The sequence below is a fragment of the Struthio camelus genome, chromosome Z (assembly GCF_040807025.1).
Source record: "Struthio camelus isolate bStrCam1 chromosome Z, bStrCam1.hap1, whole genome shotgun sequence".
NCBI classification, from domain to species: Eukaryota; Metazoa; Chordata; class Aves; order Struthioniformes; family Struthionidae; genus Struthio; species Struthio camelus.
The window spans coordinates 9,418,355-9,433,771 of NC_090982.1; the positions used below are offsets into that span (position 1 = coordinate 9,418,355).

Genomic DNA, 15,417 nt, shown 5'->3' on the forward strand with positions numbered 1-15,417 from the left:
CACTGCTACGCACCAGCTTTGGACAACCAGTGGCATCTCGCACAGTAATCCTTCCTCCAGTTTCTGTCTTCCCTCAGCTTACCTCTTCAGCTCCAGGCAAAAGTTGGAAGTTTTTTTTTTTAAACCAGGTGACATATCATGTTCTCCTAAGCTTTATGAGGCTTCCTGACACCACTTATTTCTCACTTCCTTTGACTCCCTCAAGTGTCCATTTCAAGAATTTACCTCCTGAATATTACTCTAATGCTTTCACAGGGCTCCTTGGGACAGGATTGTTCCAACAAGTGAATTTAAAACTGATACTCTGAAGACCACGGAGGCACAATAATCATGACTTTTCAGATCAAATATGCTCAGGTGATTTTTCAGAGCAAGAGCAGAGGAGGTGTTTTTAAATATCAATCTAGCAAAATCCTTGCCTGTAAATGGCATCCACCTACAAGACTTTTTGGTGACTAGCCTAAGTAATTAAAGGTGACAAATATTACGCTAGGCCTCTAGCTGATGTTTTGCAAAATGCATTGACGCTTGCAGTCAAATGTAACTTTCTAAAATGCCTCAAAAATTCCGTGACAGTAAAATGTATAAACAGAATACACTTGTCTCTCTTAGTCCTATACAGCATCTAGACTGAGAAGAACAAAGACCAGTAGGCATCTAGATTTGTCTCCCACATCCATAGGATCCAGCCGAATGCAGACAAAGCTCCCATCCTGGTTAAAATCAATTTGAAGAGTGGCAGTTGGCTTGTTTGGAAAGCAGATTTGATTTCCCTGAAGCCACTAAGGCTTCTGAAAGACAGTGCATATGTAAATATGAGTTGCGAAGGTGTTTATTTTGCAACAAGCAATTGCTAATTGCTAATAGACCCAACTCCAAGATAATCTCACAGGTCTCCTTGACCTGCCCCTACTAACGCAAGCTGCAGAATCAGTCTGGTTTCTGACTCAGGACCTGGATTCGGGAAGGTCCAGTTTTCACATTTAAACTTAATCCCATAACAGGGCTCTCCATCAGCTACCATAAACTCATACCTACTGCGAGACGATACACCTCCCTGCAGCACCTCCCCTTCTTCACAGCACTAACAGGGCAACAAAATCTGTAAAATTAGAAGAACTCAAGAATATGTCTGTATGTCATAAGACACCTAGGTTAATGCGTTAAGTCAAGTATCAGAAGCAGTACTGACAATTAACTCTTTAAACATAGCAAACTGACCCGAGCAGTTGTTCTGCTTCTAATACCCCCATTACCGGCCTCAAAGCTAGCCCAGGTATTTCTGTCCTAAATTGACCTGCCTCTAAGCAGTGCTTGCTAAGAAAGCTCTTTGAATAAAATTTTAAAGATGATACTGTGGCTGCCAATCTGAAACCAACTGCTTCTGCCTCTTATTTTCAGCCTGTTTTTCTAAGGAAGCAAGGCTTGTGAAGGTATGCTTCTTTCAATAACTTAGACCTGAATGCTGACTTTAACCAAACTGACAGAGGCTCAGTGTTCTGCAGAACTTTTATCTTCACAGAAGTTTTAGAAAAATCAGCCCAGGAAACCATGCCTGGAGAAGGGGGTGCTGCCTGAGCTCACACACGAGACACCAAGGAAGGTAGACCCCAGAGACCCACATTTAAGGAAAGACTTACTAAGAGCTCACAAGCTATCATAAGATACAGATCCATTAAAAAAAAAAAACACTATTAGGTCTGATGCTTGCAAAATTACTTCTTTATATTGGTATTTTACTCAGCAAGAAGGGAGAGAGAAGCCTTTTAAACAGAAAGAAAGATGCAGAATGATTTGCAAAACCACAAAAGAGGTAACAGGATTAGCAGATAAATGTAGTAAAGAAAATATTTCCAAAATTAACAGAAAGATATTTCAGACTCATGACCTCTTCCTACCCTAATTCTTCATGGGCCTAAAATCTCAAAAGCCCAGAGTGTGACTTAGGTACACAGTCACAGCATGTAATTCTCACTAGCATCTAAAAATAAAGAGATTTTGTACTTATCCACTGCTAAAGATAATAGCATTACACGCTAAACCAAAATTATTCCAAAATAATTTTGGTAAGAATGTGAAATCTGAATCCGTGTAAGAACATCTTTAGTTAAAGATGATCCATTGCTCCACCTGCGTCTAAATACCTTCAAGACTCCAGACTACACATTTGACATTGTACAATAAAAGCAAGGAAAGGAATTACAGCTACTGAAAATTTTGGCTCATTATTTTTAAGCACACTTTTAATGTTTGCTGGATACTCTTATTTTTATAGTATTATTATTTGTAAGAAGCCCAAAGTATAAAATGCATACTGGAAAGATAACATTCTACATATAATAATCACATCGTATGCATAGGACAGGATATCATACATTTTCTTTATTTCAGCATAAATGTTGCTTACTCCTTTACTACGGGAAGCTAAAAATTTTACTTTTCATTTCAGATGGTAAATGGTTCCTTTTAGTTCACGAACACTGAAAAGAACCAGATTTACCAAGCTGCCTTTAAACAAAAATAGAGGACAACTTTTAAGACACTAAATAAACTGTAAAAGCCTTATGTAGCAGTGTATTAGCCAATAATATTATGCTGACACTGAACAGTATTTAGTCAAGATCTAGTTTCCAGTTCAGCACCCATGATACAGATGCATTTACATAAGTTTTCCTCATTTCCTTAACCTTTCATTTCAGTCACTGTATGACAGGATAAAGAAGATACTATCTAACAGTCACTGCTAGTAATTACATAATGGTTTTCAGTAAGCCAATGTTTATAAATTTAACAGTACTGTTCTCTTGGATTCACCTATAAAATATTACAAAAAAAGGTTAAGTTTTAAACTATCAGACACGCAAAAAAGCTGTGAGCAACTTTTCCCCAGGGAATAAAAAGAAATCCCTCAAATTAATTATTTAGATTTTAAAATTAATAAATAAAATGGAAGGAGTATTTAAATCTCAATTCCTGCCTTTGCTGAGTGGCACCAAAACCTCCAGCAGTAATTACAGCTTACGCCTTTCAAACATGAGGCTGCAATTAGGGATTAGGACAAACACTTATTGGAACAGAAAAGATGCAAGCTGTGGTTTCTGTGAAGCACTGTGGAGCTGCCTATCATTAAGAAATCAACACAGCTGGAATGGGGAAAGCACCCCACCGCTCTCCAGCTGCGAAGAACAAAGAAGGAAGGAACAAAGCAATGTCTGGGGAAACGTCTGCAGAAAAAAGGTGGATTGACATAACAGTTGGAATGTGACTTACAACTCCATCAAATTTCACTTACTGCAGTTCTGAAAAATGATGTTCCAACCTTAAAGGCAGGACAAAATCCCAAAGCCACAGACATTGACCTAGAGACTCTTCAAGTTGTAAGAAGGGGTCAGTATCTTGCAGGGTGGTCAAAGTATGTGGATACTTTCAGATACCTCTCATTTATATCCAATACTTGACACTTCAGAGTCACGCTCCCCAGGCCTTTAGAGTCTGCAGAACTCTAAGGAGTAAAACCACCTCCAGCTTTCAGTTCCAGCTACTGTTGTTGGCCTGGACAGAATATAGGTATACACAACAACAACCACGTAACGTGTTGCAGCTCATCAGAGAGGGTTCCCCACTTGCTTCTAGACTGTCAAGCAAACAGCTTCCAGGTGAGTAACCCACTGTGCTAGCAAGAAGGAGAATGAATATACGCTTGGGAACCTTGCTTACCTGCTGCAGTACTTCTGTCCATACACTGTTTCTGCAGGTCCAGACTCCGTAGCTCCTCCGTGCTGGCATATTTCATGACAGAGTTGATGGACGTGAGGGTGCTGATAAGCTGAGAATTGAGGGATCCAATCTGGGAGTGAGGTTCTCCAAAGGCTTCTGCCAGTTCGCTGTAATTTTCTGCAAGCAGCATCTGCTGTTCCTGCAGCAGCTTCTGCACACGCTCGATATAGTGATCCAGGCCAGTTCTCAGCTCGGGCGGAGGGAGGGGGCTTTCCAAGAGGGTGCCCACAGACTCACAAACAGATTCACCCCCAACTCCAATGCTCCTGGTGCCAACTGGCGCAGCTGACAACGGAGGAGATCCGCAGGCAATGCTTCTCATCTTCAGACCAACTAGATAATTCTCGTTCATGTTTATCTGCCCGACACCACAGTCTTTGGTTTTTGTTGCAGAGGGCTTTTCAAAGCTCGGGTAACTGGAAAGCAAGGTTCCCACTCCAACCGAACGGGTTTTAGCAGATACGTTTACATCCTTTACCCTGCCATCTCCTACCGCCACAGTCCGCGTCTCCACGTTCACAGTGTTGGTCTGCTTATCGTAACTGCTCAGAGCAGTGTTTGTGCCGCAGTCTGTCAGAGAGGCTGCTTCTGTACTGGTGCACTGGCTCATCATTTCCAAAACCGTGCTGGTTTGCTGGGTAGCTGTACAAGGTATGGCCATGACTGTGGCTTCTGCTCTGCACACAGCCTCTGTGGCCGTTTCACGGGACACGCACTCCTTCGGGGCGCAAACAATCACATCCACTGAACAGTCCCCGCAGCCTATTGACCTCACCTCTCTGATCTTCTGCTCCGTCTTGCAGAGACTCAGGTCGCCTACGGACTCCTCTGTGTTGACACCTGTTTCACAGACACTTGTCTCTACACCCACCTTCTTATCGTACACCTCAACAGATCTTCCCGTGCACTGGTCTCGCACTTCTGCTTTCTCCTTCACAAGCCACCGATTCATGAGCAGCTCGGGGCCCACCGCTGTGCTCTGTACGACAGGCCTGCAGGAGGTGCCAACACTGCTCACTTGTAGGTGGTTCCCCACAGACGAATCAGCAACGTTCACATGATCGCCCACCATTTGGTCTCTTGTTTGTACCACAGCCTCCACCATTCTGCTGACGACAGCGGGCTGAGCCATCAAGGCTTTATCCACTTTTTTCCTAGATCCAGCTGCCTGCAGCTCCTGTTTTAATTTGGTCATTTCCCTGTCATGGGTAGTTTCCTTTAACTGAACTTCTAGTCTATAGATCTTCTCCTTCAGGGCTTCAATAGTCTGCTGCTGAAGCTCTAGCTCCTTCTCAACTTCTGTAGACAAGCCAAGCATGGCTTCCGTCACCCCGACCCCGGACTCTCTCGTTTCTTTCTCTGTTCCCACGGCTACTTCTCTGTGTTGCCTCAAAGATCTGTTGTATATAACGACATCGTTCATGTTTTCATCAGCACCAACAGCAACAGATCTGCTCTCTTTTGTTAGGCTCTCTCTGTTCACCCTAAGATTTGCTGGAATTTCATAGTTGCTATCCTGGATTTTTTTCTCCAGCGCTTGCATTTCAGCAGTCAGCTGCCTAAACTCCTCTATCCTCTGAGAGCTCTGCTCCATGCTCTCCATGTCCTCCTCACAATCTATATACAATTCTCCACCTCTTCTGACCTGAGACAGATGTTCCCACTGTTCCGCATTTCCTGCACTGTAAGATCGTTTCCTGAAACCATACATGTCGTTTTGACTGGGTTTCCTTTGGCTCTTGAGTTCTGCCATCATGTGCCTCTTCTCTTCTTGTAACACTGAAATTTTGACCTGGAGCACAGGAATGGTTTTGACTTGCTCTTCAAGCTCCTTGAGACGCTTCAGGGCAATCGCCATTTGTTCCCGGATGTGCTGCAGATGCACCGGGCTCACATTGGTCACCGGCGTGGATATTCCCGAACTCAGGGGGCTGTGGCGAATGGAACTGCCCAGCGAGGAGCCGAAGCAGGCGCCGTAGTCTCCATTACCTTGATACCCGTTTTGAAGCTGCTGGGACATGTGGCTGTACCCACTGGATCCTACGAACGAGGGAAGGGAGCTCGTTGAGCCCATGCCCCCAAAGCTGGAGAGCCGGGGCCTGCGGACCTCTCCTGGCGTGACCTGCATCATTCTCTCCTGCTCTAGTCGTCTCCGCGTTTCCATGAGCGTTTTTGTCACATGGAGGTTGTGCTGGGGAAGCTGGGGGGAGGGAGGAGGAAGCTGCTTGCTCTCGGGGACAGTTAAGTAGGAAGGAGATGCTTCGAAGGAAACTGATGGTCTCACAGCGACAGATGGGGATACTTGACTCCTAGCTGCCGCACACAACTGCTTATTCTCATCACTGTTCGATGACGAGAGAGACTCGGTGGAGGTCCAGCCACTGCCCTGGCCACCAGGGTTCCTGGTGCCTGCAGAAGCAGGTACCGCTTTCTTCTTCTTCTGGATGTTTAATTTCTTAATGGTATTCCCCTTTTGTATATCGTCCACGTACTTCAGAAAATCCAAGTCCAGCTGGTAGCCGTAAGGTGTTTCCACAAAATAGGGGTCTTTCCGTTCTTTTTCATCTTCTCCATTTATAACAGCTTCCTCTTTTTCTGCAGGAGGAGAAACAAAATCAGTAAGTGGAAAAGAAACTATGTCTCAGCAGGCTATGCACTGAAACACGAGTGTACAGACAAGGGTGCTCACAGCACACCGCTAGGCAAAAGCTGCTGTTACAGCCCAGAAAGCAGACCATTCTGCTGATCTACCTGTAACACAAAATCCCAATGAACTTTTCCAAAGTTAATCAGTAGGACTGCAAATACTGAAAGGTGCACACATATATATGTGTGTGTGTACATATATATGTATATATATACACATACACATATATATACACGTGCGTGTGTAAATATATGCGCACACACTGATAACCTTATGAATAAAGAGGCAGAGACGTGGCACAGCCCATAGCACAAACTGTACTTCCACAAATCCCTCCAGTATTTCCGCGTCACATCAAGCTTGCACGCATGCTAAGCTGTCATAGAAAGATTACAGTGTATTGCCGTGAATCATCTAAGAGACCGACTTCTCCAGAGGGTACATTAAAACAGGCTACCCAACCCCAACCCCCCTCCTTAAGCTATCAATGCCAGTAGACTTTAAACTGATCTACAGTTATTTTATTGCTTTGCAAACTGCTGCCGTAAGAGCAGCATTATCAGCTCGCTCTTGCTTGAGATCACACTACTTCGACCAGCGGCTCTGTCTCTTATACTCCCAACCTGCATGGAGCCCACACACTAAAAATATGCAGCTGGACCTGTTTCCAGCCGCGTCTCGAATTCCACCACCAAAAGAGAAACCGTCGTCTCGGATGTCAGGGAAATTCGGACGTCCCCCAGACACAGCACTCGCATGTCTCCAGCGCAATCTAAATAAAACTTCACCACATCTCCCGGGCTTCTGCAGGCAGAAGATTTAAATACTATATAACCTGTTTCTCTTGTCCCATTTGGCAGGGGGGGAACACCCCACCACCACCACCACCACCACCACACAACAGAACTTGCCACAAGTTATTAGAGGAGCTGGGTACATTTGAGCAGCAGGAGGAATAATAAAAGCCAGCTTTCCGGTTACCTGAATTAGCTACATGCCTCTGCCCCCACACTGTAAATTTTCCAGCCACGTATTACTAGGCCTCCGGTAATTCTCCGCGCGGTCCCAGCTTCATGTGTCATAAACAAGCTCTCGGCTCACCAAAGCCCTGCCTCTCAACTCTCTCATTCTTCACCCCATAAGGAAAAAAAAGCCCACATTAGTGTAAACTCAGCCAAGCACGGCACACCATTTCATAGGCTGAGCTTTCTCCAATGAGTTTGGTTTCAACCAGGGCTGGTGAGCACTGCCTTCTCCTCCTCCTAAGGTCCTCAGCTGTCCAACACGCTCGTCCATTTCCGCGGTAAGCGAACAGTTAATATTTTAAAGGTGCAGTATCCTCCACCCCTGCCACTTCCCGCGCCCCTCCCCTCCCCAGCAAACAGCAAAAGATCATTTGTATAAATCTGTCTGTCTGTTGCACATGTTCCTGGCTTTCTGCTCCTCCTTAAAAGCAGCAGCTCTGTCTCCGGGGCAAGTGGATGCAGCAGTTTTTATACACAGACGCTCTTGCATTTGCCCGTATAATCCACTGAGCTAAACTGGCTCCACATCCGTGTTTCCTCCGCAAAGACATGCAGGATGTAGTAGGCAGCTAAGTATCTGAACACAAATTTAGCTTTCTGCTCTGTTTTTAAATAGCTAGGTTTGAAAGTCGTGTCCTCTTACAGGAATATAAGCCTCAAAAGACAGAACCTCCCCCCCCTTATTGCATCTGCAGGAAGTGACTTAATGTTGCACTGAAAAGGTTTAGGGGAGGGGAGAAAAAAAAAAAAAGAAAGGCTCCTGTTTTTCCAGTTTCTTTGGCCATGCTTGAGAAAAGCCCTGTCTACATACAACACAGTTGCTTTCAGAGTGATCCTTCACGCTTCTGCCTACCACGGGACACCCCAAGCCGCAGGATGATGCTTGGGGGAAACGCGCCTACCCCGGCACTGCGAAAGAACGGGACGGCAGCGTGGACAGCGGGCAGGCATGGCACGACGGTAAAAGAAGCGGGGCTGACTTGAACACATCGGTATCTCAATCCTGCATGTGACAGCGTGCGGGCTGGCTCTTCGGCAGACACAAACAACCCCCCCACGGACCGCATGTTTCTGCTCAAAGACCAGGGTCCTGGTATGCCGCGGTATTTACTTATAGATGCACCCGAAATAGCCGCCTAAATACCAACATGGAAGCAAAAATACATTTACACCTACTTATTCTAAGAACATATGAGCACATAGTCCTCTCCTGCAGGACTGCCTCAGGCTTGGACAGGGGAGAAGTCTGTTTGTTTCTGAACGAGACAGAGTGTACTTTTCTACTCAACTCCTCTTCCTCCCCAAATTCATTGCTCTACTCCCGGGCTCCTCAGACAACCGGCGCTGTTTTCCGAACCCCACAGCTCCTCGCCCAAGGCTGGGTCTCCCTTCCTTCCCCTCCCCATCCCAGCTGTACCCCTGCTCTCACCCTCTGTCGTCTCCAGTCTCCCTTCTTCATTCACCTGCTCCACTAATTCTAACCCAAAATCTCGCTACGTCCTCAGCCCTCATCCTGGGCTTTCTTCTAGTGGCTTCACCCAGCCCATATAGTTTCTAGCTCCACCATGCCGATTTTACCTGCTCCTCCGTTCTCCCCAGCTCTCTGCTCGTCTCAGTCCTTGTCTTCCTATTGCCGATTCTCCCATCCCAACACCAAGGAGGTCAGGCAGCTCCTCTAAGCTGGCCTTGGGCACAGTGTTTAAGTGTTGGATGTGGGAGGGAGAAACAAATTACTTGGGAAGTCCCAGGACTCACAAATTAATGCATCTATGAAAAAATTATTCATAAAACTTCTAAAAAGACATGCAAATCTCATGCTAAGTCATGAGAGCCAAACTGGAATCTCACATAATTGTTTTTTTTCATGAAATAGCATTAACATTGCTCAACAGAAGCCCATCAGAAATATATAATTAAAACACATATAGACACACTGAATCCTTTACTAAACCTCTGTAACGCCTGCAGGCATTTAAGTGTCTTCACAATGAAATCCTTTCTGTCCTTAGCTTTAGCTGGCAGCACTGCCAGGACGCAGTTCATATCCACTGCTCCACAACCATGAGATTCTGTGTGAAGTGGATTGCACACTACTTCTCCTTAAAACAATACAAAGAACACTCCATCAACACAATCCTGGTATTATGAGCTGATCTTTGGAGCCATTCCTTGATACCGAAGACAAACAAGGATCGGGCATGCAGTCTAACGACAACAAACGGAAAGCTGTGATGCAGCCTGCAGGAGCACAGGAGCAGTGCCAACCCTTTGTGCATTTTGCCGTCTCAGGGAAAGGGCCAAAATGGGTGTGCCTGTTAAGCATGGAACAAAGCAAAATGGATGGCTGTTTTCAGGCAATAAAAATGGTTCTGTTGGTTCCAAAAGAAAAAAAAAATCTATTAAAAAGGAAATGAGTGCAGCACCTGATAAGAGCACAGCTCTTTCTGCTTTCAGCCCTTAGGTCCTGGATGACCTGTGGATGCCCTAACACCCTAGCTTCGGTGGGTGAGTACCAGGCGATACAGAAAGCAGCTACCTCAGATTAACCTCAGAGGAAGCTGTATCTATTTGCCCTTCAGCCAGAAAGGCATCTTCTTGCAAGAGATTCCTATCCCCTTCACCCCAATGCACACAAAAGTAGCAGCAAGTACAGGACAGCACAAACGCTCTTTTTAGGCTTCTTGCCTCATCCTCCGACAGCCCATCATGGGCACTGCTGAAACTGGGAGAGCTGTTCCTCAGCGTCTCTACTGTACCTCAGGCAAATCTTAAATCACATCACTGAAACACAACATGTGAAGACACACACGCACAGATATACACACTTTTGTTTGTGCAAATGTTGCACACAGTGCTGTTTTGCTGTATAATGACTTCAAACGCGATGAGACACAAACATACCTATGTTTTTTAGGCTAAGTACCTGCAAAGTAAAATACTCTGCAAAGCATAACGGGCTCATTGTGTTACTGTCACTATCAACGCATTTCTCCAGAAGTACGCAAAGTCTTCCTTTCCCTCTCCGTACTGCATGATAATCATGAACTGGACACAAGCAGCATTTTAAAAACTGCACTCTTCTGTTCTCTTTTCCTGCGCTGCTGGGACTGGCTCTGTCCAAACATTCCAGTCTTGCCAACTTCCATTAAATTATATCCTATCCAATGCACTACACAAGAACACCAGTATACTAAAACATTGAATCAGCCCTACCAGAGTCCATGCTAATCATGTCTGCTCCCTGAACAGGAGAACCGGAAAAAAAACAGAACATTTAGTTCATGCGCTTAAAAAGGAGTTTTGGGGGAGAGAAAAGGGAGAGTAAGGTAAGAAATAGTGCAAACGGAGGCAGGCACAGAGTATTGGTTCTACAAGCTAGAGAAAGTTTTATTGCAATGGTGCCTTGGAGGGCCCAGAAAGAGCACAGAGAAACAGCTGAAAATACATCTCTGAAGCTAAGTCTAAGGTGCCTTGAAAAATACAGACCTCACATCTAAAACCTTCCCTCCCCATCTGGTTATGATATCTTCTCTAAGGCAATTTTCTCTTCAATCTGACTGCCACCAAAGAAATCTTTTCCATTGAAATAACGTTATGAGTAACAGTCTCCTTCCAGAGTTATTGCATACAAGAATCATAAAGAATGTTGCAGAGGAAAAAGACAGAAGCAATAACTGGCAGAAATGGAGTTGAATCAGTATTTTTATATGCTGAACTTCAGCTTGAAAGGTTATCAGGAGCAGGAGAAGAAGGGATAAAACTGAGCTCTGACCTTTTGGTTCTTTACTGCAATATAGAAGAAATCGATGCTTTTCCCCTTCTCCTCCCCCAGCTCCCAATACTACTTTTATGTATTTTTCCCTGTTCTTCAAGACATGAGTATCGGCCTTGCTTTCTGAAAGAAACCAAAAAACATTAGATCAACCACTTATTTAAAAAGAAAAAGCAGAATGGAATATTTAACACATATGCTTCCATTCTCCTTTTCAGGTGTTGGGATTCCTACGGGAGCTATAAAACCAGCTGCAAAAAAAAACCTTAGTCTTGCAGCACACTCAATTGGCAGGTTTCTTCAGGCTAACAATATACAGACGATGTCATGAAACTACTAGCTCTCCAATAACATAGATCTTCTAAATCTATGTTATTATCATATCTATGTTATTATAGATTATAGATATTATTTGATATGTATTATCAAATCTATGTTATTATCAATCTATGTTGTTATCAACATAGATCTCTAGCGTTTTCAAAGGCGGGAAAAAACCTGCAAAGCCCAAACAATCAAGGTATCAGATTTTTTTTACTCCAAGAACAAAGAGGGGCAAACCTATTAAAACAGAAGGATGTTTCCCTATTTTGCCAAGGCACAACAGGAGCATCAAGTGTTTCATTTTTCCCTTTGCAGTTTAAATCAAAACATACTGCCATGCGGGGTTTTTGGTTGCTTGTGTGGTTTTTTGCTACTGCGAAGCACACCACAGGCACGGAGCACACCCTGCCTCCATTTGATGCCCGTGTCCCAGAGGGAGGACAGCCACACCAGGAGAGGAGCGTCAAGCTGAGATGCCTTGCTCCTCAGCCCGGTGCACGGTGGTGGCCACAGCTACCCTCCCTACACAGCACCATGCCGTGATGCCTGGGTGACCCAGCCCCACCTGCATGAGCAATGACACAACCGCCCAGTACACTACGGGATACAGTATAAACACGGTTGATAACACCTTCCTCTTCTTTTCTCCTCTGGATGAATAGGGGGAAAATGCAGGAAAAATAACCAATAAAGACCCTTGTAAACAAGAAAATCTGTTTCGCTACTGCCCAGCTACAGCTATGCCTGAACCAAACTAGATTTACCGCCTGGTGGCTCTCAGGGTATGAAGCTACGCAATCCAACCCAAAACACCTCAGCTAGGGAGGTGATGTGACAACAGGTGAAAAGGATTTTCCTGTTACAGAGGAATTTCATTGGCTGTATGTTTTACTGAAGAAATAAATCTCCTTTCAAAACTGCTTACTGCAAATTTGATCTCAAAAACAAGGAGTTGAAGAGTAGTAAAGCATCCGTTTTTTTAGATTACTTCTCTTAATTTACCTATCAATACTGCAGCTGGAGGACTGACTTTTAAATCGGACATCCAAATATTCAGCACTTGGGGTTGAGATTTGTAATTAAAACACACAGGACAGCAACTTCCCTGAAAATAGTAAAAGAAGGAGGGTAAAGCCACAACAGCGTGCAGTTAGTGGGCTTTTCCTTCACTTTCAAGATGTGGAGACTTCTGCTCAGGTTCCTGCAGTGCCAAGCCTCCCAGAAGTGAGCTAAGGACACCACCACAAGTCAATGAGCACAAGCAGCTGCAAAGCCAAAGAGAGATGGTTCAGAGGACTGTTGTGTTTTGTCTGCACTGTAAATACTTAGACCAGGGCACCAGGCTACAATGTCGTATTTACCGCAGTGCTTTACTAAGAGAAGGTCTTTTAACAGTGGATCTGCTGTCTTAACTCTGTGCTCGTTCTAGAAGCGAGAGCATGAAGGCTACGGAGAAAAAAAAAGTCAAAGCAAATCACAGCCACAATGCAAAGGCCATTAAAAGTAACATAAGCCTTTGCATTGGCTTGACTGGGCTTTGGATCAACCCTCCGGGAAAAGACTGCTTCAAGCAGAAGTTTCTCTGAACCTGAAAAATCTTTGCTGCTTAGCATTATAATAAAAGGAATCAGCCTACTCTGGTCTTGATACCAGTGATCAGATGAATGCAGTAGTCTGGGTGTCCCACTGTCAGTGCTCCTCCAGGTTTAATTCCTAAACCACAGAAGCATTTCTTAAGCTTGTAGAAGAGAGCTTGGCTTTTCTGGGAGGGACAATTGCTATTTAACTCAACCTTTCGCGGGTTACCTACTGAGTCTGTATCTGAACACTATATAACCATTTTCAACAACTGTTTCTGCCAGCTGTCAATTAAAACCATATCTCAAAAACACACCCCGCAACCCCCTCTAGTCTTTTTAATATCAGAATGCCTTATATCAAGAATCTCTGAACTGAAAAAGCTGCATCTTGGAAAGAGACTCATTTAAAATATTAAATGCGGAATATAAGAAAGGCATGTAAATTAATTAACCTTGCCTAAAAGATTAATCTTGTTTATGAAAAATGTATTCCAGCAACAAAACTGGGTGAAGAGCATGTGGAATATGGCCCCTTATCAAAATTCACAAAATGTGCTTTATTTTCTTGACAGCTCCCTTACTGAGACCTATACAAGTCTACATTTAAATTCCCTTCACATTCTGGGAATAGGTCTCGTTTTGGCAGGTCTGTGGTGGGGCAACTTGTATGTGTACCACCTCAAGGCTGCTAACCACAAAAACTTGAAGACTAAGAGGCTGCTCTGTTTTGCTCCTATCCCTGCTTCTGACTCACAGACCTCAGGGGAAATCAAACCAAGACTGGCAGGAAATAGGGCATGGGTGGGAAAGTAAAAGAATATAGTTGTTAATTTATTCCAAATTGCCCTACTAGCAGTAAGGAAAAACAGAGAAGATGCCCTGGTGGGGGCTTCTGCTCCTGTTATCACAGCGTTGCCACCTCTAGGTAGAAACTTTCCTAAAAATGGTGGCCACTTAAAAAAAATTGCTGGGCCTGCACACAGCTCTGAGCATGACCAGCAGGTCCACAGTAAAGCAAGCCAGAAGCAAGGCCTTAGCTGCATTGCACTGATGCATCGGTGTCCTCCTCTTGCCCCTTCCCTAATCTTCCTCCTAAAATGATGCTTTGAGCAACACGCTGTGCTGCTGAAGAAGACAAACCTCCCTCACGCAGAAAGCAAACAGCCTTCACCCAACTGGTGACAGGTTTTCAAGAAAAGGCACTCTTCTGCTCAACCAGGACAGTCCTCCGCCCAAAGGACACTCATTTCCTCATAGGAAAGTTAGCCTCCTCATCACACGAGTAACTCATTAAGGGTGACAAGGTGAGTCAACAGTCGTCCTCTCCTCTTGGGCTCAAAATTGGAGACATCTCAGTCCTGTTTAGGTAGTTTTGAAAACAAGATGCCAGCAAGGCAAGTCCAAACGGGTACAAATTTATTCTTTTCAAACACCTGATTTCATGCACTTTTTTTTCATCTTGCACTATCTATCTATTGAGAGCTGGCATTGCTATTTCTCTGAAGCATTAATTTCATTCACTTCCTACTACGTACACAGCTATTGGCTCCAGGCACATTTGTGACAAGGGAAGAACGTGCAACTTGAAGATACTCCCCAAATCAGACTAACTCAGGCTTAGCAAATTATGTAAAATATGGCAAAATATGGCAATAATCACGTTTTCTCAGCCTGGGAGAAAGCTGTATAACGTGCCCTACTGACCAAAGCAGGAGAGCAGCACAATTTCAGGCTGGCAAAGCCCTCCTCTCTGAAAACACCATCCTGACAGACTCCAGGAGCAAACACTGCTATCAAACTCACTTCTTCCAAGTGCTTCTCTAATTTAGTCAATTAAATAGTGCTACTCAAAGCCTCCGACCATTGGGCAAATCACTACTGCCCAACGGAGGCAGCTGAAAGCGTCAGCCAAAGCTGGCACAGCAGGTACTTCTTCCTTAAAGAGTCACTGCTACAAGGTGGTAGGGACGGAAGTCAGGCTGATCGGTGCAGGTAGCAATGGGGGTGCCCTTGAGGCCAAACTTCACAGGTGGAAGCCTGCTCTTCTCTGCTGCCCAGGAGAAACCTTGAAGGTCCCAATGCCCCTGGCCAGCTGATGGGAAAGGGACACATTGCCCCACTCCTACAAAAACGTGTTACCCTACAGTGCTCTCTACCACTCCTTTAACACAGGTTCAGATTACCAAGAAAAAAAATAAAGATCAAGGTGTGCCTACACATGGCAAACCTCCAAATTTTTCTCTTCCTTCCTCACTCATCCAAACAGTCTCCCCTACCACAGGAGTCAAAAGT

General features: G+C 44.6%; 1 protein-coding gene across 16 annotated transcripts in view; it reads right to left on the reverse strand.

Annotated features, from left to right (window-relative positions):
• The window catches only part of KANK1 (KN motif and ankyrin repeat domains 1), a 129,917-nt gene that overhangs the window by 22,576 nt on the left and 91,924 nt on the right, over positions 1-15,417 (reverse strand). For 14 of the 16 annotated variants that reach the window (XM_068927714.1, XM_068927720.1, XM_068927719.1 and 11 more), the window contains one exon: positions 3,718-6,372. In XM_068927714.1, the coding sequence (XP_068783815.1) occupies positions 3,718-6,372 (2,655 nt within the window). Of the gene's footprint in view, positions 1-3,717; positions 6,373-7,085; positions 7,275-7,405; positions 7,684-15,417 lie in introns of those variants that run through there. The other 2 variants (XM_068927724.1, XM_068927713.1) reach the window with 2 other exon arrangements.